This window comes from Parambassis ranga, chromosome 1 (genome assembly GCF_900634625.1).
Source record: "Parambassis ranga chromosome 1, fParRan2.1, whole genome shotgun sequence".
In the NCBI taxonomy this organism is placed as follows: Eukaryota; Metazoa; Chordata; class Actinopteri; family Ambassidae; genus Parambassis; species Parambassis ranga.
The window spans coordinates 6,488,541-6,514,241 of record NC_041022.1 but is presented as its reverse complement, the minus strand read 5'-3'; the positions used below and the strand labels follow the sequence as shown (position 1 = coordinate 6,514,241).

Below are 25,701 nucleotides of genomic sequence, written 5' to 3'. Positions count from 1 at the left end.
ACAAAAGAGTGAAGGAACTGTACTAACCCATTCTCATCAATATGTCCTTATGATGCTTGCTACAGTGTAGCGGCTCAGGCTGAACCCGTTGTCCAGCTTCCCTCAGGGTCATTCCATGGTTGATCACATGATCCACTATTGTAGCTCCGATGACATCAGTAATTCTATTTCTTCTTACCCTTCCTCCTTCCTCTTCACCTCCTCGTCCTCTTCCTCTTCCTCCTGCTTCCTCATGTCCTCATCCTCCTCTAATTCTCACTCTTCTCAGTCTTCTTCTCCCTCCATTGTTCTCCACACTGAAGCTTACCTGTGGCTTATTTACAGAGCTCATGGTGATTGCAAAGTGAACTAATGATGTAAAACAGTTCTCACATGTGACAGTGTAGCCAGACAGTTGGCAAAGTAGTGTAAATACCAGCCATAAATGTGTGTAGTTTTACTAGGAGTGTGTTGATCATTTGGAAGTTGTGTGTAAAGCAGTGAGTTGTGTTTACAGTTCAGCAAAAAGAGTGCTGTGCAGTGGATTATATTTATACATTTGCAAATTGTGTGTTACAAAAGTGCAAACTGAGTGTAAAGCAGTGTTTTTGCTTTTAGTTCTGCAAACTCACTGAGTGATTTTGCTATAAGTATTAATAGTTTTAGAAATTGTGCTATAAGAATCATTGTTAGTGTTTAAGCATTCAGACAAAAAACTGTAAATAATGGCAACAGCTCGGGTGATGCTGTGACAGTGGAAATGAACATGAGGACTCTCCTCTGACATAACAGGAAATTACAGACCACTCATCACTAACCACATCTAAACACATATTAGTGGTGACGAGTGTTCACATGAACGTTTCTTCCACCTCTTTCTATGTGACAATCACACAGCACAGATCACACAGTGGACGGTTGGAAACTACACCAAGGTTCAGCAGTCATTAGGTAAGACCATCACTGCTGTACACAGACTGAAGTCATGCAATATATGAATTCATAATCATTACAGTTTATACAATCTACAGCTTCCTCCTCTATTTTATTGTTCTCAAAAAGTTGCACAATTGTAGTCTTTTGACCTAAATGTTCACACATTTGCAAACGCCCAAATGATTCAACAAACTGCTTCACACATTCTAAACTTAAAGACTGCTTTAGTTTGTGTTTTCTCTCTGAAGATGAAGATGTGGATCCTTCAACACCTGCTCTTCATCCTCTGCAGTAAGTTATATTGTTTCATTTAAAACAAATACAACCTGACTTTACTGTGTAATCATTTTGTTTCTCTCTTCACAGCTGCTCTGAGCTGTGTGACAGATGCAGCAGTGATCCATGTGTCTGCATATGAGGGGAGTGATGTTAATGTTTCCTGCTCTTATGGTCAGGGTTATGAGTCTTATCAGAAGTACCTGTGCAGGAACGGCTGTGGAAACAGTGATGTTCTTATTACAACATCAGAAACAAAGAAGAACAAATACTCCATCTATGATGACAAAAGAACAAGAAAATTCACAGTGACCATCTCTGATCTTCAACACAAGGATACTGGGAAATACTGGTGTGGAGTGACGAGGACTGGGAAGGATATCTATACTGAAGTCAGCGTGTCTGTAGTGGCAGGTAAGTCAGAATTTACCTTGACATAAAATAAAATCGAAGGAACAAATGAGATAGATATGAAAACTGAGAGTGTTTTCAGTCTTTCTGTTGTTGTCTATCTTCCTGACAGACAGCTGCTGTGACAGTGTGACTAAAGTCCAAGGTTATGATGGAGGTTCAGTGTCCATCAGCTGTCCATATGAGTCTGTGGACCAGAACAACCTGAAGTACATCTGCAGAGGAAACCAGCCCTCCACATGTCTGCGGCAGGCTGTGGTCACCTCTGACAGCAAACAAACCACACAGTTCACACTGACTGATGACAAGAAGTCACAATTCACAGTGACCATCACCAATCTGACCCAAAAGGATTCTGGGTCGTACCTTTGTGGTGTCCATAGAAACACTGGACTGGATGTTTTCTCTGCTGTTGAGCTGGAAGTCAAAGGTCAGAGGTCACTGTGACAGTTACACATTTTTTTTCAGTCAAACATCGTAAATGTTGTGAAAGTAAAGATTATTTCTATCTGACAGTTGTTTCACAACAAACCAGCACCGTGACACCAAATAACATCTCAGTGGGACCTGTCACAACACAGTCAACATACATGACCAGCAAACCTGTCAGCGGTATGTGTGTGTGTGTGTGTGTGTGTGTGTGTGTGTGTGCCTAAAATGTTTGACTGTATTCTCACAGTGACACTTGAAAAAGGAACAATATGTGTGTATGTGTGTGTGTGTTTCCTTCATTTCAGGTGTGAATCACAGAATTTTGGTTTACATTCTACCTGCAGTTCTGACTCTGCTTCTGGTCATAACAGTGGTTACAGTTTATAAAACCATCACAAAGACAGGTCAGGCACACACACACACACACACACACACACACAGAGGGACAAATGTGCTGATGTTCTTTGTGTTTTTCCAGGAATTGAAGCCAGTACAAACGTATCAAACACTGCTGCAAGAGAGGAGAGGATCAATCCTGTAAGTAAACATTGCTGCAAATTAAATATATTGATATAAAAGCCATTTGATCACAGGAGGTTCGTGTACCTTTATTCTTCTTATATGATAACACACACTGTGGCACTGCTTAGGTGACTTTCTTATCCAAATCAGAAGACGCAATTAAATTTCATAGCAGTCTGACCATGTTTTTCTCTATTATTGTGTTTGTTTCATTTATTTATTTGTTGCTTTCTTTTCAGATCTATGACTTCCACTAAGATGTAACAGATGAAACAGACTCTTCCAATAAACACAGCATGAAGATCAACAAGATATCTACCAAAACATCCCCATAACAGGAGATATATGTGGACATGTTAAAATGTTCAACATCATTTCTTTGAGCTTTTTTTTGTAGCGTGTAGCATGAAACGGGAGGTTATCATCTCATTGTATGCAGAAGCTGCACAACGAATGAATGGAAGTTTGTAACTGAACAGAAACATTTTCCAATGGTTCAATCGATGATGCAGACAATCATCAGGAGCTAATCTTGCAGACTGCAGCTAAACTGATGTCCATTTCTGGTTGGTTGCATAGTGTTCATTGTCTCTGTTTACTGCATCTTTGTCAGCACATGGTATGAGGTGTACAGGTTTCCACTGAGTGCCCTGTGTATTCTAGATTCTAAGTTGATGGATATAAATAAAGACATGTTTCCTGTCAGTGGAGTTGATCATTCTGTTGTTTATTATGATCTTAATTAATCTAATAATCTTGTGTACAGTAGCCACTGAGTGCCATTTCTGCATTTGGTAATTAGCTCAGTCACCTGAGCCAAAGCTGCTGCTGTTGCCAGCTTGAGTAACTTGGCAACACCAAACAAACATTCAGCCGCTCAGGACTCACTCAGTCTTCTTTTTCTTTGCTTCTCCATCTGATCATATCTGCGTTTTTTTTGACTGATCAGAAATGAGCTGGGACGTTTTGGTGTCACGGCCGCAGTATGACAGCAGAGCTGTGGCTCAGGGAGTCCAGGAGAAAGATGCTCCTGCAGACCCGGAGGTCCTGCAGCTGTCCTCGGGCTCAGCCACCGCCGGGTACCGCTCAGCTAAATACATCCCCGATGAATGGTTCTCCAACTACCGAACCATACTTCATCAGGCCGGCACTGACAACTACGAAGCCCAGAGCATCCAGCGTGACTCCAGGACTCTGTACCAGGACGCCGAGGCGACCACAATGAAAACCCAGGCCGATGGGACCCGCCTCCTCGGAGAGAGACTTCAAGAAATCCACTACTGGAAGTCCGAACTGCAGCGACACATCGAGAAGCTGCAGGCCGACACAGAGGCGCTGCTGGCGCTAAAGACGCGACTGGAGAAGGCGCAGGACGCAACGGAGACCCCGTATGCCATCACGACCGACAACCTGACCTGCAGGGGAAGAAGACCTGGACCCGACCTGGTCAGAGACCCTGTGGAAGAGGAGCTACTGAAGGTGACCACTCCACACATTAAAAAGCAGAAAAGCAAATTACAATCAATAATTTCTGTCTTGATAAGATCTTTTGAAATGGAGATTCGTGGTCAACACAAAAAGCTGCAAAGTTTAATAAAAAGGCAAAGCAATAATCAATATGTGAGCTTTCACCATTTTTTTTTGCTATTTGAGATTGTTATACTTTTATGTGTCTATTCAGTGTTGTGCTCTCCATGTTCTCTCCATCACATAAATAATAAATTGTATGAGTTTTGCAGGAGGTGGAGCTGATCAGAAGCATCCAGGCTCTTCTGAAGAGGACTACAGCTCAGGTTGTCAGTCAAATTAAGTGAGTGTCAAACTCAAAGTTCGTCATTTTCATGACAGAGTTCAGGGCACTAAATGCTTTCTGTGTGTCAGGATGAACAGAGAGGCCAAGCAGATGTTAGAGCTGGACTGGTCGGATAAGTACCAGGCTTACAGCTTGGATGACCACAGTGGAAGACACAGTAACATGAGTCCAGACACAAAGAAGCACCCCAGCTCAGCTGCTGTGCAGGAACAGTGAGTCTGATAACCCTATAGACTCATAGTCCTTCTACGTTTGGACACAAACTTATCAATCGTTTCTCAACAATATGAAAGCCTGTGCTTAAATGTTGGGGTTTTAATACACAATCTGCTCTGCTGCAGGGTGTGTAACTGCTTGTCATGGACAAAGTTTACACGGGACAACCTGTCCAAAGCCATGCAGGAGGAACAGGCCACCAGCAGTCTCAGGTCAGAGCACAGGCTAGTTCAGGAGACCTACAATCAGCCCGGTGTGTCTGGTATCTTTGGCACAAAGTGGCTTGTTATCATTATGTCATTTGTTGTGCTGTGTGTGTGTTTGCTGCACACACAGTGATGCTGCTGTTTTGTGTTTTATCAGAGCGCTGGTAGAGCAAATGCTGCAGGACACCACTGAGGATCTGAGAGTGCAGTGCTCTAATGTGGACCAGGCCTTCAGCCAGCGCTGCAAGGAGCTGATAGACGCCAAGATCCAGCTGGAGATGAAGCTCGCACAGGTGGACAAACTGACAGGATGACTGACTGATCAATGACCTGTGATTCATTACTGTATGTGTGCAGATTTTAGAGCAAATTGGGGCCCAGGAGAGGAACATTGTCACTCTTCAGCAGGCCATCCACAACAAGGAGGCTCCACTGAGAGTGGCTCAGTCCAGGCTTTACCTTCGCTCCCTGAGGCCCAACATGGAGCTCTGCAGGGACGACCCCCAGCTCAGGTCACACATGCACACAACACAAAAACCCCTCTCTGTTCTCTGTCTCCACGTTCTCATTCTTAACTTGTGTCTGCAGTTTGGAAGGTGAGGTGAGGCAGATCAATGTCAACATGGCATCTCTGCAGCAGCAGCTTAGCGAGGCCAGAGGCTCCTTGTCCCACCTGGAGGAGTCACGCATGGCGCTTGAGAAGGACATCAAGTGTAAAACTCAGTCGCTGTTCATCGACAGGGATAAGTGCATGATGCACCGTAAACGATACCCGACCATCTCACAACTGTCTGGATACTGAACAAAGACATGTTTGTTTCAAGTGTGTGAAAAAGAAAGCCTTAAGCATTACTGTAGTTATTACATCACATGTATTTGAATTAATTTTCATTCCACATTTATGTAATCCAAACAACATTACCTGTGTTTTACAGTGTATGTTTCTAGAGTATCTGTTCTTTTTTCTGTGGTCTCTGTTGCACAAATGCATTGATTCATCACACAACTCATCACAGCTGCTGCAAAAGGTTTGAAATGTAATTGTGCTGTTGAGATCAATTGTAAATTTACACTAAACAGAATTTACCGACAACTTCAGCCAAACTTCATTCACTCCACTAGAGGGCGTCCTTGAGCTTCTATTACTCCTCTGCAGTCCTTAACCTAAACGGTACAAAGAAATACTCCATTACTCTCCTTTATAACAAAAATGTAAAATACAAGTGCATAAAGTATTCAAAAAAAAAGTAGTGTGATATACATATTTTTTTTCGCTTCATTAGAATTAAGCTGAGATAACATATGAGAAGCTTAAAGAGAAATTTACTAATCGATCATAGAAGCTTAAAAAGTTTGGAAATAATTTGTTTCATCTTGGTTTTTATCCATAAACGTAACTAAAGCTGTCAGATAAATGTTTTAAAGCAGAAAATAATATAACTCTAAGGTGAGCTCATTCATTCAGTGGATCTTTGGGAATCTCTGGTCTTCTTCACTCAGCCACACAGACACCATTCGTCTATTCTTAGAGAGAGAACTGGCCTCAGTGAGGAGCTGCCACGACTCAGGAGGTTACGAAACTCTGCTTCATGCAGTTTCATTCTTACAGCAGAGCACATATTTCATGACACTGCCAACTGTGTGTGTGTGTGCATATATTTTTATGATAAAACAGCTAACAAGTGTTCAGACTTCAAAAGGGAAACACCTTTTGGTTTGATACACAATAGAATGTGTTTAACTGTGGGGGTAATAGACAGAGGTCCCATACCTGCAGCAGGTACAGCATGATTTAGGTTTGTGCTGGTGACAGCTTTGGAACAATGCTGACTTCTTTGGTCAGTTTCCGTTTTTTCTCCAGACTTTCTTTGAGTTATGAAAAGGAGAAACGTGACCTGGAGGAGGAAGGGGGGGGGGTGCTTAAATAAGAATAAAATGGGAGGGATGGATGAAGTAGGAGATCCAAGGGAGTGACAGAGAAGAAAGGGGGAGGGAAAAGAGGAGAACAGTGGGACAGCAGGACCAAACTCACTGCCTTCTTCTCCCCTCAGTTCTCTCTCCCATCTTTCTCCCCGTCACTCCAGGCTGAGATCAACAGATGAGGTGAGTTAGCATTTCTCTCCTCTTTCTTCTCTTCTACTCACACCTGTCCTCCGACAGACTTCACTCATTACTCAGGGGTGCAGCTTTAACCTGCACATATTTGCACTGTTGTATTTTTAAATGAAGACAGACTTGTCTGAAAACTTAAATTGACAGAAGAGATAAAGGTTTTAGAGGTGGACCGAGGATGAATCAATCATTGCTCATTAACCTCTCACAGAGCTGCTTTATGTACGTGTGAGAACATTTTTTATGACAGTGTTTATTTGCTTTTGTGTCTGATGGCTAAATACAAGCAGCTAAGCTTGAGGTTTTGCGGAAAGCCAGAGTTTCCGTTGGTTGGATGGAGAGGCTACTTTTAGCCCTGGTTATTACTCCCTCGGCCCTGACTGGTTCAGACTGTTTCTCAGGCCTCCAACTGTCCTTTAAATGACTCTGATTATGTTACAGAATAAAAACATCTATCATCATCAATCTTTCACTTTACTGCCGAATGTCCCGTCAGGGTTAGAGGAGAAGTTTCTAATTATATGTTTTGTCAGAGCATGGAATGTGAGTCCTGTGGCTTTGCGTGATTTTGGGGGGATTTTTGTGGCAATGTGCATATTTGTTTGGGGGCTCCTGTTTTCCACATTCTCTCTCCCCCTCATTCTGCTTTTATTCTGTTACTCCAGGATGCTGTGCCTCAGCTCCCTGTCCACACTCCTCGCCCTGCTTCTCCTCTTCCCTCCTCCGCTGTCTGCACAGGAGGTGCATGTGCGCCTTGCAGGCGTAGGTCGGCGTGGAGCAAATGAGGGCCGTGTGGAGGTGTTCTACAATGGAGCATGGGGCACAGTGTGTGATGATGAGGTGGATATTAACCTGGCCAATGTGCTGTGCCGACAGCTGGGCTTTCAACGCAGCTTCACTTGGGCTCACAGCGCCAAGTTTGGCCAGGGACAAGGTATGTCCAGCGGAGAGCATCTGGCCTAAGTTTGCTGTTCTCCTGAGTCAATAACCGTCTGTCCCTTCTTGTGTTAGGTCTCATCTGGTTGGACAACGTGCACTGCAAGGGCACAGAGATCTCTATTGCAGAGTGTCACTCTAATGGCTGGGGAATCAATGACTGCACCCACTCTGAGGATCTAGGGGTCATTTGCAGCCCAGAAAGAAGACCCGGCTTCCCCCCTGTCTCTTTAGAGGAGCCCCCTTCATCTTCAAGGCAACAGCCAAGTCAGCAAAGACAGAGAAACGCACCACCACCACCACCGCCACCACCACCACCGCCACAGTCTGCACTACCACCAGCTCCACCTGCATCTCCAGGCCAAAGCATCTCTTCTTCTTCAAGAGGTCATGAGATTGCACTCCATCGCAACCCAACCTCCACCCGCCGCAGCTACATCTCCCCACAGGAAAACGGCCATGAGATCCAGATCTTAAGACGAAATAGGGGCAGTTCAAGAACGAGAGAGCAAGTCAGCACAGCTTTGCCACAAGGGCACCAGCTGCGCTCACGTGTGGCAAACGGTGACGCCAACAGGCAGAGACACGAGACGGCCAGGAACGGTCCACAGGCCGTGAGAAGAGAGGCAGGGCGTCAGGCCAGCAGACAATCCCAGCTGCAGTCAGAGAGGAGGAGTGACAGGAATCAGCAGCTCAGTGGGAACCATGTCGAACCAGACCCAGTTTATCCAGACATGGGCCGGGAGACTGACACACAGGTAACAAGAGCACACGCTACAGAAGTACCTAAAGCTAGTTTTATAAGGACTTGTAGAGAAACATCCTTTTTGAAGCTGCAGGCCAGCGGGGAGGTGTAATTAGAGACAAACCAAAAACCAGATCCAGCAGAGCCTGAAGTTTAGTTTAACTACCAGTAGGTCTGAACTGAAATAAAAACTTCAGCTCACAGGAAGTTGAGACATTCATCACTTCTGTTTGCAGTCCTTTCTTCTCAACTTGCAAAGTTGACGTTTTCTTTACCTTTTTGTAATCATCCTGACACATTGAACAAACAGCTGCTTTCCTTCCTGCTGCCTTCAGTGTGTAACACTGATTAGAGAGTGTGATGATTAGAGGCACAGTGTGTTATCTTTTGTAGCCTGGATTGTGTGCTGTTTATTTAAACAATGTGACAATGAGTTGTTTGAATAAAGATGAAGTTGTGTTTATTAACTCAAATGAATCCTGTTACAGAATGACTCATCAAGCCTCTGTCTGTGAAGTCATCAACACATTTTTTTTGATGTGTACAGGGATCAGAAAGGCTTCATCTGGAGGAGGCTCGTCTACGGCCTGTGCTGTCCAACAACCATGGCGGCATGGTGACGGAAGGAGTGCTGGAAGTGAAGCATGCAGGGAAGTGGCGTCATGTGTGCAGCGAGGGGTGGGACCTGAGCGGCAGTCGTGTCGTCTGTGGCATGTTAGGATTCCCTGCAGCAGAAGCGTTTGACCAAAACGCCTACAGGTAAGTATGTGTGACTGGACGAGGATGGAGACATAAAAAGAGTATAAATGGACGTGTGTGTGTTTATAAAAGGGATGGAAACGTGCGGTGGACTACACATCCCTTCACGGATTAACTGGCCCTACGCCTGGATTGCTGTTCCAGCACCGCTGTAGTGGAGGTTAACCACAACTGCTGTCATTAGTATAACCACACCAGGCACAGCTTGTCCACAGCAGCATTAGCCAAGCTGGGGCTGTCCGCCAGGCCTCTCTGCGCCCCCCGCCCCACCCCCTCAGGCGGAGTGGGCCTCAACCTCAGACCTTTAAAATAGTCCAAGAGAGCATGTTATTAATGTCAGATCCAGACGACAAGATTATCATCATCATCATCCTCATGGTGTGTCTTTACATGAAACCTCCTAAACATGGCTTCTAATCTCATATAATTAAGAAGTCTGTGTGCAGCAGCATTTTCCAGTGCTGGATGGGCATGTTGGAGAGATGAAGGACTCCCTTCACTTAAACAGATTAACTATTGATGCAATTTGATTTTGTAATTAGAGTCGACCAAAGGCTCGGTGCATTTTGGCATCTTTCAGCGTGTTGTTTTGGATTGTGATAGCATCCAGAGAGGTAAGGGTTAAAAATAAAAAATTAAAAACAGGATCTAAGCTGAGGATGTTCTGTATCCCACTGCAATATTGCCAGATAGGAAAGTATTATAACATGGAGGTATATGGGGACAGACTCGTTTTTTTGCAGCCAGCCTCAAGTGGCCATTTGTGGAAGTGCAGTTTTTGACCCCCAGCCCAGGGGGGTTATCACTTGAGGAAAACCAATTCAAACTTAATCAATTCAGAAGGTGATGCTAAAGCAGCTTAGCGATGACGACAAATAGAACGAATTACAGACTAAACATCTTACAAAGGACACACACTATTTTTCAAATAGGAGTATTATTTTAAGTCACTGGTTTACACATGCAGCTGTATCGACCTTAATTCCATGTATATAGTCATTAATTTGTTTTCCTATGACACTTGCTCTACTAAAAATGACAGGCTCATGTTGATTTTATTCTCATAAATCTGAATAATCTGTCTAACTTTAGCCATAAATACACTGAAGCACCTACACAAACCTTCAAAGCTCGTACACACACATACCATCAAAACCCAAATATCTCACTTACAGACATGCTAATATACCCCTCTCTCCACCCTCACTGCACACAGGCCAAAGTCCACAATCCACCTTCACACACAAATAAACATCCAAACGCACACACGCACATACACTCGTGCACATGCACACAGCGTGTGTCCGACTGTCTGCCCACAGAGGTCTTTTTACGGCTTGGCTAACAGGGCGACTGTACTGACCGCTGGCCTGCCCTGCACCATCTGTGTCTCCATGTCGCCAATAATTACCCCTTGTGTCCTGCTCTGCTTCAGGATACAGGCTGCTTCTCCTCAGCTGCCCTGTTCACCACCACGGCCACAGTGTAGCAGTGAAAACGTCTCTGTTTTATCTCTCAGAGCTTTGATGGGAGTCAGATGAAATGGTGAAATGGTTTGTCGTCACTTTTAGTCTAGCAGACCTCTTAAAGGTCAAAAATATGGTCAGGTCTGGTTGTCCTTCAAGTTTTCAATACAACAACAACAACAACGCTGAACAAACACCTCAGAGAGCAGACTAGAGAAACATCACCTTTCTGTGCCAGGAATCCAACCAGCAGCTTGTGTAAAGACTAAAGCAGCCCATGAATGTTGTTTGTTTTCTGTAAACCTCCACCCAGCTATGTGGGAGACGATTTAGGCAGACATTTCGGTCCAACAGTAAACAGCTGAGGGGGGTAGGAAGATTTTTTTTAACAGACAAGAACAAGTAGCATCAAGTAGTTGTTCTGTCTTTAGGGCCACAGCTGTCGATTGGTTTCAAAGCAGGTTTTTTTTGTTGTTGACTATCATTTGAGGTTAGACGTTCTATATGTCATTGTCTTAGTGGCCACTTAGTGGTATTAACAACCTTTTGTTTTATCCATCCATTCATTTTCTGAACATGTTTTGTGTCACTGCTGTTGTTTTCTTGGTAAGGATGGCATATTTGCTAGGTTTACATCAGCATCCACACTACTCCTTCATGTCAGGCCTCTCAACACTGCCCTTCCAATTTTAGTTTGAATCTACCGGTAGTTTGAACTTCAGAAGGAATAAGTCCAACACTTTACCCGCTGATCGGGTCCTATCAGTATCAGTCACCACAAAAATGTGCTCAGCTATCTGATGGATGTATTTAATTTCCACAACCTGCAACAATTCATAGTAGCATTGTCATCGTGAACATCTTATGACAACATTAACATCACAAAGTAACTAGCTTCTTCTCAATACTGATCTACGCATGACAACAGTCACATGACATCTTCCTGGTGCTACCCACTGTGCTGGCAGAGGCCCATGCCTGCTCTTTTTTTGGTATTTGCATGCACTTCAACAGCTGTAATTATGGTCTGAGAGATCCTCTAATCTAGAATATTCTCTTAACTGAACCTGCTGCACACCCTTTGCTGTGTCAGCACTCCTCTCTCTCCCTGGCCATGTGGTTGTTTTTTTTGTGAGACAGCCTTTGTCTCTGCCTGTTAAGTTGCTCAGCGAATTTTTACAGATGTGTAAATACTCCCCCACTTTGCTACGCTTACAAAAGAGAATGCTAAATCCATTTTCCAGCTCCCTTGTTTCATCACAGTCACACTCTTTAAAGCTGACAGTCACTTCTTCAGTTCATCTAATTTACTTTCACCCCCTGCTCCACGCTTCTCCTCTCCTCCTTTTTAGTTCCAGCCCTTTTTTAAAGACCATGTTTAATTCCTTTGTGGCAATTAGACTTAAAAAAAAACACTTTTCTTGGAAAGTACATCATTATGACCCCCTTTTTGTTCCACAGAGGTTGATGGGACTGTTGAGGAGTCAGTGAGGCAACCTGTCGTCTCCTGAGTGAGACGATGGTTTCCAGTCAGGCAGCTTTGCATTCATGCAGTATAATGAGGGGTTATCTCAGCTTTTTCTGACAGTCAGCTTCTTTCTTCACTGCGGCTTATGGTATTGTGTAGTTAGCTAAAGATGAGGATCCTAAGAAGAAGAAGAACTCAGTGCTGCAGCTGTAACCTGAATGCTGTGTTGAGGCTTGCTGCTGTGGTTCACTTCCATTCCCTGCAATCTTCTTATTAAACAAGAGAGAGCATCAACTCGGTTCTAACCTGTCTCTGACCTGATAAGCATCACACCTTATGCCTTTAGTTCTCACCAGAAGAGCTGAAATATGTCTGAAAACCAAAATAACATGCTTTTCCACTTGCTGTGAAGTTGGGCAATTCTCATAAAAGTTGCCCAGTTGACAGAGATTTCAGTCTTACATCACTCGTTCCGTGTTTCCCAGCATGCAGTCACATAACGACAGCGGACTTTTAAAGATCTCTGTTTTTACAGAGGCAAGGCAGGGAAAGTTGATATGTACGTGCATATTTCCATGTCTGGTGTGTGTGAACCAACATGCTACTGCTCGACCGCAAAGCAGACACTGCCAAGCACACCAGGCAATTATATGGGTAGCACTCTCAACCCCCGCCCCCTCTCCAAACCCTGAACCAACACCCCCATGCTGTCTGTCTCTCTCATTTTGATTTACCACGGAGTTATGAAACACTTTTTAAACAGCGAAAACAAGCACAGATAGGATTACCCACCACACACAAGGAAAAAACACACAGTCACACACCGCTTACACATACATGGAGTACACCCATTCACTGAAACTATCAATATAAGGAGAAATCTATACCTCCAACACAGACTGCATTATGTCCATTCATCCCTTCACTTGTTTGGAATTACAGTTTTTAAGTCTCTTATTTAACATGTCAGCATATATAGCTCTTGAAGCATGATGATTGACAGCAGACAAAGTCCACAAACAGAGGAGGTGGAGTGGATAGTGGTTATACACCATGTCCAGATTTTCACCCCAGAGTCTGTGTACCATGTGTTGGACTTTTTTTTACTTACAGTTAGACCCTGGAGGTTCTTTCACAATGTTAAACACTGACCTTCTGCCACATGCAATAAGCTGCTTCATGGTCAAAATCTTCTTTGCACAGAAAGCGAACAAACCTCTGCATTGGTCAGAAACATAGCTCAAAATCAATACCAACAACTCCTGAGTGAGTTACACTCAGTGTGATGACTTGTTTGAATTCTCAGCCAATCCTGATCAGGAAAATAATGGCCAAATGTTTAGGAAATGACCATAGTGTGCATCCACTTATGGTCATGTGAATCATATGAAAGCTTCCAGGCAAAGCGTGACTCATCACCTCCGAAAATGGTAAATAAACTTGTTGCTTTGTGAAAGGGTCTATTTTAACCTAAACTATGATCTTTTCCTAGACCAGACCACAATATGAGTGAAAAGAAAAGTGATGTCTGACATGGAGAGTGAGACTTCTGACTTTTACCACCGCTGCTCAAAGACAGACACATGTTTTACTGTTTATCTGGCCGAATTAAAATGCATTGTAAATGCATCCACCAGCAGAGACCGAGCTATCCAGACCACCAGCCTGGCTTCTGTTACACTTATTCACTGCTGGACTGCAGCAGAAATTAGAAAATAATAGCATATCACTGTATCCTGAGAGTGGAAAGTTTCCTGTTGCTGTCATGCACAGTTGGCCCTCTACAGTCTGGTCTATTGTTTGATTGTAAATAACTTGTGGTGTGCATGTTCCGTCTCTACCCTGAGATTCCTATTCATTTTTATTTTTTCATTCCAAGACTCAAACTCATTTCTCGTCATCTGATGGTGGGATGAAATAGCCATTGGTATACCAGGAACCAGGGGTTCCTCTGGAGAGGAAACATTGCCTGTTTTAGTTTAGCCAAATATTTAATTGCATCATGAATCTGGTTGTTCAGTCAACTCTCCTCCTGGCTATACTTGGCATTCTGACTCATTTTATTCAGACGAATTCATGAAGGGCGTCAGTCACACTGCACCTGTCTGTGGTCACACTGGCTGATGCAAGTGGTCAGCTCTAATGTGTGCGTGTGTGTGTTTGTGTAAGGCTTAGAGGGCCTCATTTTGTGTATACCCACTATTTCCCCCTTGGATTTGACTCTCGTTTAGGGTAAGACCCGTCAAAGTAGACACAGTTTAGAAAACCCTGTTGGAGTTGGCAGACCTCAATAAGGCTTCATGGAGGGATTAATGTATAGTGGCCCAGTCATATTTTTAGATTTTTTTTCCACACGGAGGCCTCAAACCAGACATCCACTGTAGACTTATAGCCAAACAGTGAAACAAAAAGAAAGACATGAAAAGGACGGGTTGGTTTTAGAGGGAAGGGAGATGGTTTTATCATCTCATATTGTAAATCTCTCTCTTTCTCTTTTAATCTGTGGACTAACCACAGATGCAATTTCCAGCATGCGATCCCTCCTTCATATTTGAAGGTTTCAGATTGTTTATTTCATATTTGATAAATGGGATGACTGAAGAGGAAATGAGAGGTTGGGCAGGGGTAAGAAGCAGACTCGTACAGGGCGTGTACAGGACAGATGGTTGTTTAGTCCGCTTGATGTAAAGATGCACAGTTGTAAATCCAGAATCTGATGTTTTTTATGTTTTGTTTTTTTCAGAAAACTGTGGGATTCCAAGTTAGCTGATCCTTCCTCCAGGTAAAATCAGATCTAAAGTAAGTGCCAAATGACACATCTCTGCCCTGTCTAGCTACATGTTGCTCTTTTTCTGCACAGGCTGAGGACGCAGATCGGTAAGAAGGCTCACTGGGTGGAGAAGGTGCAGTGTCAGGGTGCGGAGGCTTCGTTGTCACAGTGTCAGGCCCAGCTCTCCCTCCCCTGGAGTGATGTCCCGTGCAGGGGGGGCATGAGCGCTGCGGTCCGCTGCGTCCCCGGCTCTCAGTTCGTACGTCACGGCAGACCGCCTGCACCACCCGCTGTGCCGGTGAGAGACTGAAACAAACACAGGAAACACAAAAACAATTTAAAAAAAAAATGTGTAATATGTTGGTTTACAATGGCAAAGGTTACAGACTCACAGTAAGTGAAGTGAAGTCAAGTGCAAACTGATCAAAAAACTGTTACACAGTTTAATATGAGATTTGGTTTAAAGTTAACAGTACGATTAACGTTGCTTCAACGTCCTTGAATCTAGAAATGTAGAAATACATCCAGCGCATTGCACCCTGTAAAAAAATCTTGTTTCTGTTTGTTTGCTTTGAGCCAAATTCTTTTCTCTCCTTAGTTCAAGTTCAACTAACTTCCAGCAACAAACTTTATCATTTCCACACTATGACTGAGAAAGTTGATGCCAATCTTATATCTGTCAGATAACTATGATGCTGTATGTATGTATACTCTAATTCCCTCTACATAATTGATGTTGTCAGTTGAATCCACCTTAAAAAAAGTGGTACAATGACACACCAACATGGCAGTATGTTGAGCTGGTACAGTAGAATATGTGATTGAGACTAAAGTGCTGGACATGCTACATAAGATTCACCTAAGCCTTTCCTCTTTCCTCCCTCCAGCCTGTTGTGCGACTGAAGTCTGGGCCCAGAGTCGGGGAGGGCCGTGTCGAGGTGCTAAAAGAGGGCAAGTGGGGCACTGTGTGTGACCACCTCTGGGACATAGCTGCAGCCAGCGTGGTCTGCCGAGAGCTTGGTTTCGGTACAGCCAAAGAGGCCCTGACCAAGGCCCAGCTGGGCCAGGGTAAGATAGGACACATAAACACAGCCACACACATAGTGTGAGCGCACAGTCCCGCCACACTTTGAAGTCTTTCTGGTGATGAATTTAGCTTTATTCACTGTGACAGGGGAGGTTATTGTGGGCAACATCTGTGTGTTTAAACAAAACTATAATTGAGTCTTAGTCCTAAGTAAGCAGATAACCTCATTCAAAAAAATCATAAACTGTATAAATATGGCTGCCAGCGACTGATCTGATAATCAGGCTTCTGTTAAATACAGACATGGAATCGGCTCATGACCCTGTCTATGATCAGTTTAGCTGAGTGTTTCCTTTAGACTAAACACCTCTTAGTTTAAATGCATGTTGCTAAACGCAGACCGTAGATATGAGCAAACAAATAAACCCAGAGAATATGTTTACAGCCCCACCTCTACTTCTATCGCAAAAGCTGAATGTTGAGGAACTCTACCCATGACCAATTATACAAGTGTAAACTATGCTAGGAGGTTCCAGCAGATAAAACAATGGCATGTGTTGTTGTCAAAATAAATCTGTTGTATATGTGAAAAGTGAGCGCAGCTTTGAAACCAGGATGTCAAGCAATCAGCAATGCTTAGGACCAAACGTTCAGAAGTAATTATTTTGGCTTTTGTTATGGGCGTGAAAATGCAGCCACTAAATTGTCAGGCAATAACAGAGTTAAACATTTTTCCTAGGAAATAGCACTTTCTCACACTCAGTCGTTGTCCCCCCATTTCTTGCCGTACCTCTGCAGTAAGTCTGTAATCACGTTCATTTCCTCCCATTATCTTTCTGCCCAAATGAGCACATAGCACGTCCTTTAATGGCTTCCTTCTCTCTACTTTACTTAATTAAGTAATTCATGGAAAGCATTTGAGTGTTACTTTTAGGGTTCTATTAAAGTAGGTGCAAGGGTGCTGTTATGTCTCAATAATAACCACGGTTAACTGGTGTCTCATGCCACTTTATGAACTGTGTGAAGGCTCACGGCAGTCAGGGAAGAGCAACTTGGAGCTAAGCATGATGACATCATTTGCTATTTAAGGCCAAATTATAGGGCTTTAATGGGCTTTAGCCTGGGGCTCATACACCTACGCAAACATCGATGTGTTCAAAGATTTTACTCCAGTTCGCCATTTTGGTGTCTATTTTTGGTGTATAAGGCACAGGGGCACAGCAGCTCTCTGGCTAAGCTCAGTTTTAGAGCCACATCAGAAGTCCTCACATCACATCTGGGCTTTTAATCCCTCTCTGTGGACATCTGTGGCTGCACAGCCACCTGCTTTGAGAGACTTTAATGTGTGTATCACTCTTTGCATGTGGCCTTTATTTGGCAATCAGTCAACTGTTGCTCCACACCCTTCTTTTCTATAGGTACTGGCCCCATCCACATGAACAGCGTGCAGTGCACAGGCAGGGAGAAGTCCATCACAGACTGTCACTTCAGACCGGTGCCACTCTACAGCTGCAAACACAGCCAGGATGTAGCCGTCCGCTGCAACATCCCTAAGACTGGCATGCAGACCACGGTGAGAAATGCACCCGCGTTACTGTACACACATTCACACATCACACGGCAGCGTTAATGGACTAAAGAGAAAATACTTTCAGGTGCGTCTGGCTGGAGGCAGAGAGCCTGCAGAGGGACGTGTGGAGGTGCTGATGGATGTCGGAGGAGTGAAGCGCTGGGGTGCAGTGTGCAGCGAGAACTGGGGCATCAACGAGGCCATGGTGGTCTGTCGGCAGCTGGGCTTGGGCTTCGCTTCCAGAGCTCATCAGGTAGAAACAGAATTTTTTAAGTGTTGCCATGACTCTCTTCTTTTCTGTCAGGTTTGTTCTGTGTGTTCTTGCATTTCCACTCTCTCTCTCTTCCAATCCTGCTGTTTGTGTGTCTGTGCTGTATTATTACCAAGGCCTGAGGTAATTACAGGCTTCCCAAACGTCCACTTCCAGCACACTGAAAATAAAAGAGGGAAAGCGAGGCGAGGAGAGATCAGGAGAAATTCACAGAGCAAACAAACTGAAAATAGAACTGTACATGGAAAGGGCAGCTTGAGTGTGTTTTGAGGGGGGCTGCTGGGAACATTTAACAGGCAGTTTTAAAACAGTGAAAAAGAATGGAAAATGTGATAATGTGTACTGATAGCTCCTATAAAAAACTGGGTTTCAATGTTTACAGCAGAGGCTGCCATTTGCGTTCAGAGCCCACATTTTTTTGTTTACTTGTTATTTCAGGAATGTTTAAATGAGCTCTAATGATTTGTATGAATGTGTTTGTCTTTTTGTGTGTGTATCTGTGCAGGAGACTTGGTACTGGCCTGGATCTTCAGACGCTGCTGAAGTGTTGTTGAGTGGGACTCACTGCATCGGCACCGAGATGTCCATCCAGCAGTGTCGCAGGAACACAAACGTCTACTGTCCCAGAGGAGGAGAGGGCAGGGCTGCAGGAGTCACATGTGTGGAGAGTGAGTCCAAAACCAGCAAACACATGGACACAATTGTATTTATAGTGCAGTGGTTATTTTAAAGGGCAACGCATATTAAAATCTGTTTACAGGTGTTTGGGAGACCTATTGCTGAGTGGAAAAGTATAAATATGTTCCCCTCTCCATGCATGGAGCTAAACGAAATCTTATAAATTGCCTCTGGTGATGGTGCTTCTCATGATTGGTAGGCTGTGACAAAAAAATGAAAGTGACATATTCATCCATACTTGAAGCTCACAGTTCAAGGCTACATCAGCTTAGCATTACACTCGAGACGAGACGAGGTCTTGCCCCTCCAAAGTAGAAGGGTCGACTTTTTCCTGAATCACTTTTTGTAAAAATAAATTAAGATATGTGTGAAAACATATATTTAATGGGACACTATTATAACTGATACCTTCTAGGACCCTTATGGACATACGCTAATCCAATTCTTCGTCTCCTGCAGCTGCTCCTGACCTTGTGGTGGACGCCCAGCTCGTCCAAGAGACAGCCTACCTGGAGGACCGACCTCTCCACCTGCTGACTTGCGCTCACGAGGAGAACTGCCTGTCCTCCTCTGCTGCCAGGATGAACTGGCCCTATGGACACCGCCGCCTGCTGCGCTTCTCCTCACGCATCATGAACCTGGGTCGTGCCGACTTCAGGCCCCGGGCTTCCAGGGAAAATTGGATATGGCACCAGTGTCACAGGTGAGGTGAGACAGGGATCCATAACCTGAAGCAAAACAGAGGTTTAAAAGGACAGTGTGTAAGATTAGATTTAAAAAAAAAAAAGACTAAATCAGACAGCGGGCAGGAAGGGACACACCCAAGAGAAAGGTACTGTACCTTTTTTCTTTAAATTGTACCTTTGAGGTTTCACTTAAAGCAGCAGTTGCTCATTTTATGCTTTCCACCAGAGAGGGAGTAACAACAGGGTGATTTGGTAAAGAAAATTTGATCTCCTTCATGGCCCAGGCCTGGGCATCATTATGGGGTGGCACAAGAATAAGAAGCTGTTTGTGCAAGAGGTCAAAAAATTCAATGTCAGCATCCAAAGATGAATGGGGAGCTAGGATTTGGTTTTTGGAATAGGATCACTGGGTGCAGCACAGAGCAGTGATATTTTTGGGATGTGGACTATAAATACAAACACATATAAAAGACTGTTATTTGATGCAATAAACACAATCTTTTATTCTCCAAAATGATGTTTACAATAAACATCCTCCTCACTGGTCACCCAGTTGTTACAGTCAGAGCCATGACTGCACTCTGGCTTCTTATCTCAGCGGTTGTGGTTCCATGTCCCAAAAGCTGGAGGCACAGGTCTCCCAGCCGCAACCCAATCACTACCTCTACAACCAGCAAACACATGGTTACACTCTTAGTTTTGGTAGAGTTTCTTCTGGGAATGGCTCTGTAAAGAGAGAAAGAGAAACACCCAGCTGATATCCAAATGTAGCCTGGTGTTGTTGTTTATATAGCAGCTCTGTTTCAAACGTTCTTCCTCTCTATCACTCAGGCACTACCACAGCATTGAGGTCTTCACTCACTATGATCTTCTCACCCTAAATGGAACAAAGGTGGCCGAAGGTCACAAAGCCAGCTTCTGTCTGGAGGACACCTACTGCCCCGACGGTAAGGCCTGATTCTAGATGAAACTGCTCGTTAAGGGGAAAATCTGGAAACAAGAAGCGAGAGAGTCGTGACAAACAAGCGAATCGAAAAAACATAAAAGTGCAAAGCTGAAATCCTATAATGAGCAGTCAAAGTCAGCAGCAGGCTGTAAGATCAGAGGCCAAGCCTAAATCGACCTTGGCTTCACAGAGCCCAGACAGCTTTATGCAGCTTAGAGAGCCTTTCTATTCATTTGAAAGAGACACCAAAAAAAGATCTGGCCATTTAAATTGTTTTTGTTATAATTTGAGAGTGCTGGTGGGAAATCAAATCCACAGAAAGTCACAGTGAAGATTTACACGTGGGGTCTTAACCCTTTTTGTTCCGTTCAGGTATCCATAAGCGGTACGCCTGCTATAACATGGGACAGCAGGGTATCTCAGTTGGCTGCTGGGACACCTACCGCCATGACATTGACTGTCAGTGGGTCGACCTCACGGACGTGCGACCTGGAGAATACATCTTTCAGGTCAGTATATGACACAGCGTGGAGCTGTAATCCACATTAAATCTTCATGGTAAAATCTTGGTCGCTTACACAACTTCTTAGATTAGGCATGAAGGCAAACACAAGAGTTTGTGTTTCAACATCTGAAGGCACACATGAGATAAAAGCTGTGATAAAACACTGTAATTTCAGCCAAATGGCTCCTGGCTGTGTTTCCAGTCATTCAGGTGTACAGCATGTATGTAGTTTTAAGGGTGTGTGTGTGTGTATTTAAGGAAAGTGAATTTAGTCTGGATTTATATAGAAAGTAGACCTGCTATTAGTCCAGCTCACTCTCACAGTGTACGGACCTATCGGCGGTGGAAAAGCTCTGTCAGCAGTTTACAAGTTTTATGTTTGAAAGCTGAACATTTGAGACATCCAATCTGCTGCGGTGAGCGACTCATCCATCCTGCCTCTCTGTTATTTGTTCTATTTTTTCCTGACGGCTTAGTGATGATGTTTAAAGTTTCTAATTATTTGCTGAGTGTTTACATAAAATCAAGATGTTTAGGTTGCCGCGTGTACATTGGACTGTGCGGGAACTACATGACACATGTCAACCGGCAAGTCTTCAGAGATAAAAGCCGCGTATATGTCATGAAGCAGAAACCAACAGCACTGTGACGAAGCAGCACTTTGTGGTTGTGAGTGTGGTGCAACAGTAGTCGCACTGCTCATAATTTTTTTTTTCTGTGAGAAGTGAGAGATTGAAGGAGGGTGTAAAACTCTGTCACAGGGTGGCAGCCATTTTTAGGACCATACATTTAGGCTGATGAGTCACGTTCACCTCAGTTTGATTGCTCCTGATTGTGCTGTCAGCTGCACAACCTCGTCGTCTTTTACACAACAGTGACACAGGCTTTCATTGTGCTGTAAAGCAGGCTGTGGGCCCTTTGTTTCACATCATTACAAGAGCCTATAATAGGGCATCCACTGCTACCAACTTAATATGGTGTTTTACACCGGGACCATAAAATATGTGCTGAAATCATCAGTCACTCTGTACATATATGAAGTTCCAAATTTGGCCTAAAATGTATAAATATGTAAGATTTATACTGTACGTAAAAATGAAGCTAGGCTGCTTTATTGAATATGTGGTCAGGTTATCTCTTTGATGTGTGCATCAGGAAAATTCATTTGTGTGCTTTTCTTATATATGGCAGGCAGACAGACAGGGTGGAAAACAACAAACCATGGCAACCAACCATGGCTACAGTCTAATGATAGGCTGCGACTTAAATCCAAACCCAGAACTGTCATCTGCATCTTGCTTTTTTTTCCTGCCTCCACACAGATAACAGTGGAAAGTGATGTCATGCATCGCTTGAACCCCCAATTTATACATCATGGGTCGTATAGAAAAGGAGAAAACAATAATCCTGTGGCCTCTCAGCTGTGTCCTGTGGAAAAAAGTGTTGTTTCTAAAATGCGTTACTTTCTCACATGTTGCCTCACTTTATTAAAAGACACCATTTGCAGTGTTTAGAGTCTAGACAGTTACGTTCCCAAGCAACCAGAGGAAACTTCAGGAGGTCACTGAGGAAAGAGTCCCACATACACCCATCTCTGTCTGTGGCCTGTATACTAAACAGTCTCAGTTTTATATTTAATATACACATATGCTAAATATATCTCCTAAAATGTGCACATACACACATAATATAATTTGATAACATCATACTTCCAGCACCACAGCAGAAAGGGCAGGTATAGTAAGAGGTTAAATTCTTAGTTGTGTAGTTTAGCTGCAATCGCTTAACCCAGATTAACATGCAAATATAATACAATATCATCAGCATACAGGGACATACAATGGCCCCGTTGAAGGAAAAATGAAACACCGGCTCTTGGGAGCAGCCAGTGGGGGTGCAGAGATGTTGTGCAAAATACGTTTTGCATCTTCACCATTAAATGAGAAATCAAATAATCTCAGAATTGTGTTTAATTGTGTTTAAGCATCTACCAGATTTCAGTACGGGGAAAAGGGATAAAAAAAGACCTAAAAAATCAAATAAAGGTGGTCATGCTGAGAGCTGTAGCTGTGCAAAAGGAGAATTATTTGGTTCTGGAAGCACTGGTGCATCAGACTATGGGTGTTACTTATGCAACATTTGGGTGTGTAGTCTTTATAATGACATACTTTCTCAGTCTTTTCAACAATTTAGGCAGTAAAGCTGCTACTTACTTCTTTTAAATTGACAGATATGATACAGCATACTCCAAACAAGATAAAAAAAAAACACATGTATTTTTACTGATATAAGGTCCCATGTAGATCCACAGAAAAAGGACAGGACTTTGCCTCTGTTTATATCCTAGTCTCTGCATGTTGTCTGTCTGTTTAAATTGATCCCTCTGCTTTAAAGCTGCATCACCGAACCATGAGATAAATGAATGAACTTTAAACTTAACGCAGCTTTGTTTTTCTTCCTCTGCAGGTAGAGGTCAACCCTTCCTTAGACATGGCTGAATCCGATTTCCAAAACAATGTCATACGTTGTCGGTGCAAGTACGACGGAGCACGTGTTTACATGTTCGGGTGCCATGCAGGTACTGCAGTGTGTTTTCAGCAACTTATAAATAGCCACCTGTGTGTGTTTGTGAGTGTTTGTTCCACCTCTTTTCTTTTTCTTGTTCGATCAGGCGACGCTTACAGCGCTGAGGTGGAGGACTTGTTTGACCACCAACGTCAGATTTCCAACAACTTCCTGTGAATAAAGGAGCAGCCAGACTTAACAACAAAACACCTGTACAACTCCTTACCACACCTCAACATGTCAAGGGAAGGAGGGGGTGGATGACATGCCAGTAAACAGGGAGGAAAGTGGAAAAAAGGGGGGCTGGTTTAGGAACATTGACAAAATGACAATTAGAACCTCCTGACTGATTGTCATCACCAGTGTTTGTTGTTGTTTGAAAGATAAAGAGATTAAAAAAATGGAAAGTTTGAGCAAAAAATGAACAAGACCAAAGTCACAAGCATCTTGTTACCATAATAAAATGGAGCAAACTGAGTAACCTTGATACATGAAACATTACCACAGTTATGAAACGTAATGACATGAAGGCACACGTGAACGTCTTCTACACCATCACAGATTGTTTACAAAACTCTGTACGTGCTTTCTGTGCTTTCACTGTCCACATTACAAACTGCAGTATTTACTGTCCCAACTGTGTGGTCTTTGGTTTGGTGAGACCTTTTTTATTATTATTATTAATTTCATGGTGCTAATTTGCCTTTTATTGAATAAATATTGTAATGTATTGCACATGTATTGTCATGTACAGTTTTATATTACCTCTCTGAAATAATGTTCTTTAGACCTTTAATTTATGCAGAATTTTTAATGTACTTTTGAGTTGTTTGTGTTTGTTAATTTTATTATGAAAACTATTCTCCACTTTTGTTTGTTCTTTACCTGTCGGTGGTAACAGATGAGATTTGGTTACGCTTATCAGTACTTGGTAATGGTAGTGAAAGAATAAATGTCAGATTGACAAACTGTACGACCATTTGAGGCATGGTTCTTTGACCACAGATTTTTGTTAATGCAGGCGCCTATTGTTACAGTTTCTGCAGAGGATTTAGAAGGAAAATAGATTCTTGCAGTTTATATAATCCCTTTTGTAAGCTTGACAGTCTGATCACAACAACACTGCTTCACCACAATTTTTAAAGAAAGCTCTAAACCGAGTTTCCCATCCTTTCCCCCGGGAGCCTGAGCTAACCTGTGTTTTATTTCCAACCTCATCCAGTCTCATGCACGCACACAGTGCAAACACTGGAAACTGTCACAGCTGCCCATTACCTATATTTTTTGAATTGGTTTTTTTAGTACAATATGATGTTGACACTGTATACACAAACATGGAAAAACAAAGTCCATGGAATAGTCCTTTTTAGTCACAGCAGCAGTGTGTGGTTGGTATAGTTCAGCTGTCAGACTCACAGGCCACTTCCTCCTTTTAAAGTAAAGTCAAATCTAAAGCAACAATAAATCATCTTATCATATTAGATCATGTCTGGCAGCGGCATGAGCATAATGTGTGTACACAAAACTGTCTAACATTATTTCACTATGCAGTTTAACAGTGACACAAACTGAATAAGTTTGACTAATCAGTTCATCAGCTGACACAAACTTACACATACAAACACGATGGTACTTACTTGATGGTCTTCTGCCTTCCTGCTGGTCTTTTCTTGAGGAAGGTCTTCAGCACACTTCAAGTGAAGTGTAACTTTCCTGCATTCACACACATGAACACTGTCAAGGAGAGAGAGAGCAATAACATTCAATAAAATCCATAAAGTCCATAGCTTGAAATTTGTAGAAGGAGGTAGACTCCCATGTTTAAAATGACACCGAAATTGCTTAATATTTAAAAAACTATAATTTTTTGAAAAAAACTGAAGTTGACCCGGAATGTCCTCTGTGAGATGAACATTTTGATAGTTTAATGGCTGAAATCGGTCAATGTATGCTGAAGATATGCTGCGCCAAAAAACGTACGGAAGAAGAAGAAAGAAAGAAGAAGAAAGAGGGTGAAGAACTGAATTGCCTAGCAGCAATCAAACTAATAACAACAGTCCATGTCGTATTAAATAGCAGCAAAATGATTGATTTTCTGTTGGCATTTGAGCAAGTAAATTCAATTTTCGATTAAACTCAAGTTCATTAGCATACTGTCTTTTACAATCACAATTATCTCTAGGTGCTTCAAAGAAACCCAAAACCTGAGCCTGGAGCCTTGAAGACAGCAAGTGGAAGCTGCAGCTTAGTCTTTCTTCTGCATTTCTTCAGCTTTATGCTCTGACTGATCGACCTCTTTGCTCTCATACTAGAAGACACCAGTTTTGCAGTTGAAAACATTCTCAATACAAGCAAGCACTGGAGTCATCATGACACAGTTTGTCATTCCTCTGAGAGCCAATGACA

The 25,701-nt window shown here is 43.1% G+C and overlaps 2 protein-coding genes across 2 annotated transcripts; both read left to right on the top strand.

Annotated features, from left to right (window-relative positions):
- Positions 1-3,507: 3,507 nt before the first annotated feature.
- tekt4 (tektin 4) lies at positions 3,508-5,593 on the top strand. The gene is made up of 7 exons (XM_028414003.1): positions 3,508-4,035; positions 4,296-4,366; positions 4,438-4,581; positions 4,711-4,797; positions 4,949-5,084; positions 5,149-5,303; positions 5,380-5,593. Exons 1-7 carry the CDS (start codon positions 3,508-3,510, stop codon positions 5,591-5,593), a joined length of 1,335 nt encoding a protein of 444 aa, XP_028269804.1.
- A 1,172-nt stretch (positions 5,594-6,765) lies between these two features.
- LOC114437199 (lysyl oxidase homolog 4-like) lies at positions 6,766-24,094 on the top strand. Its single transcript, XM_028407728.1, has 15 exons — positions 6,766-6,894; positions 7,569-7,837; positions 7,915-8,597; positions 9,132-9,343; positions 15,021-15,059; positions 15,138-15,345; positions 15,935-16,115; positions 17,493-17,647; positions 17,730-17,897; positions 18,421-18,583; positions 19,053-19,296; positions 20,111-20,226; positions 20,598-20,734; positions 23,197-23,308; positions 23,402-24,094. The coding sequence occupies exons 1-15, from the start codon at positions 6,890-6,892 to the stop codon at positions 23,470-23,472; spliced, it is 2,763 nt and encodes a 920-aa protein (XP_028263529.1). The 5' UTR covers positions 6,766-6,889; the 3' UTR covers positions 23,473-24,094.
- Positions 24,095-25,701: the final 1,607 nt, after the last annotated feature.

Excerpts from the sequence above, each read along its gene's own strand:
- tekt4 (XM_028414003.1), top strand. The coding sequence starts at position 3,508 with ATGAGCTGGGACGTTTTGGTGTCACGGCCGCAGTATGACAGCAGAGCT. Across the intron at positions 4,582-4,710 it reads TCAGCTGCTGTGCAGGAACA|GGTGTGTAACTGCTTGTCAT; the intron begins GTGAGTCTGATA and ends GCTCTGCTGCAG. Across the intron at positions 5,085-5,148 it reads TGGAGATGAAGCTCGCACAG|ATTTTAGAGCAAATTGGGGC; the intron begins GTGGACAAACTG and ends GTATGTGTGCAG.
- LOC114437199 (XM_028407728.1), top strand. Across the intron at positions 20,735-23,196 it reads CTGGAGAATACATCTTTCAG|GTAGAGGTCAACCCTTCCTT; the intron begins GTCAGTATATGA and ends CTTCCTCTGCAG. Across the intron at positions 23,309-23,401 it reads CATGTTCGGGTGCCATGCAG|GCGACGCTTACAGCGCTGAG; the intron begins GTACTGCAGTGT and ends TTGTTCGATCAG.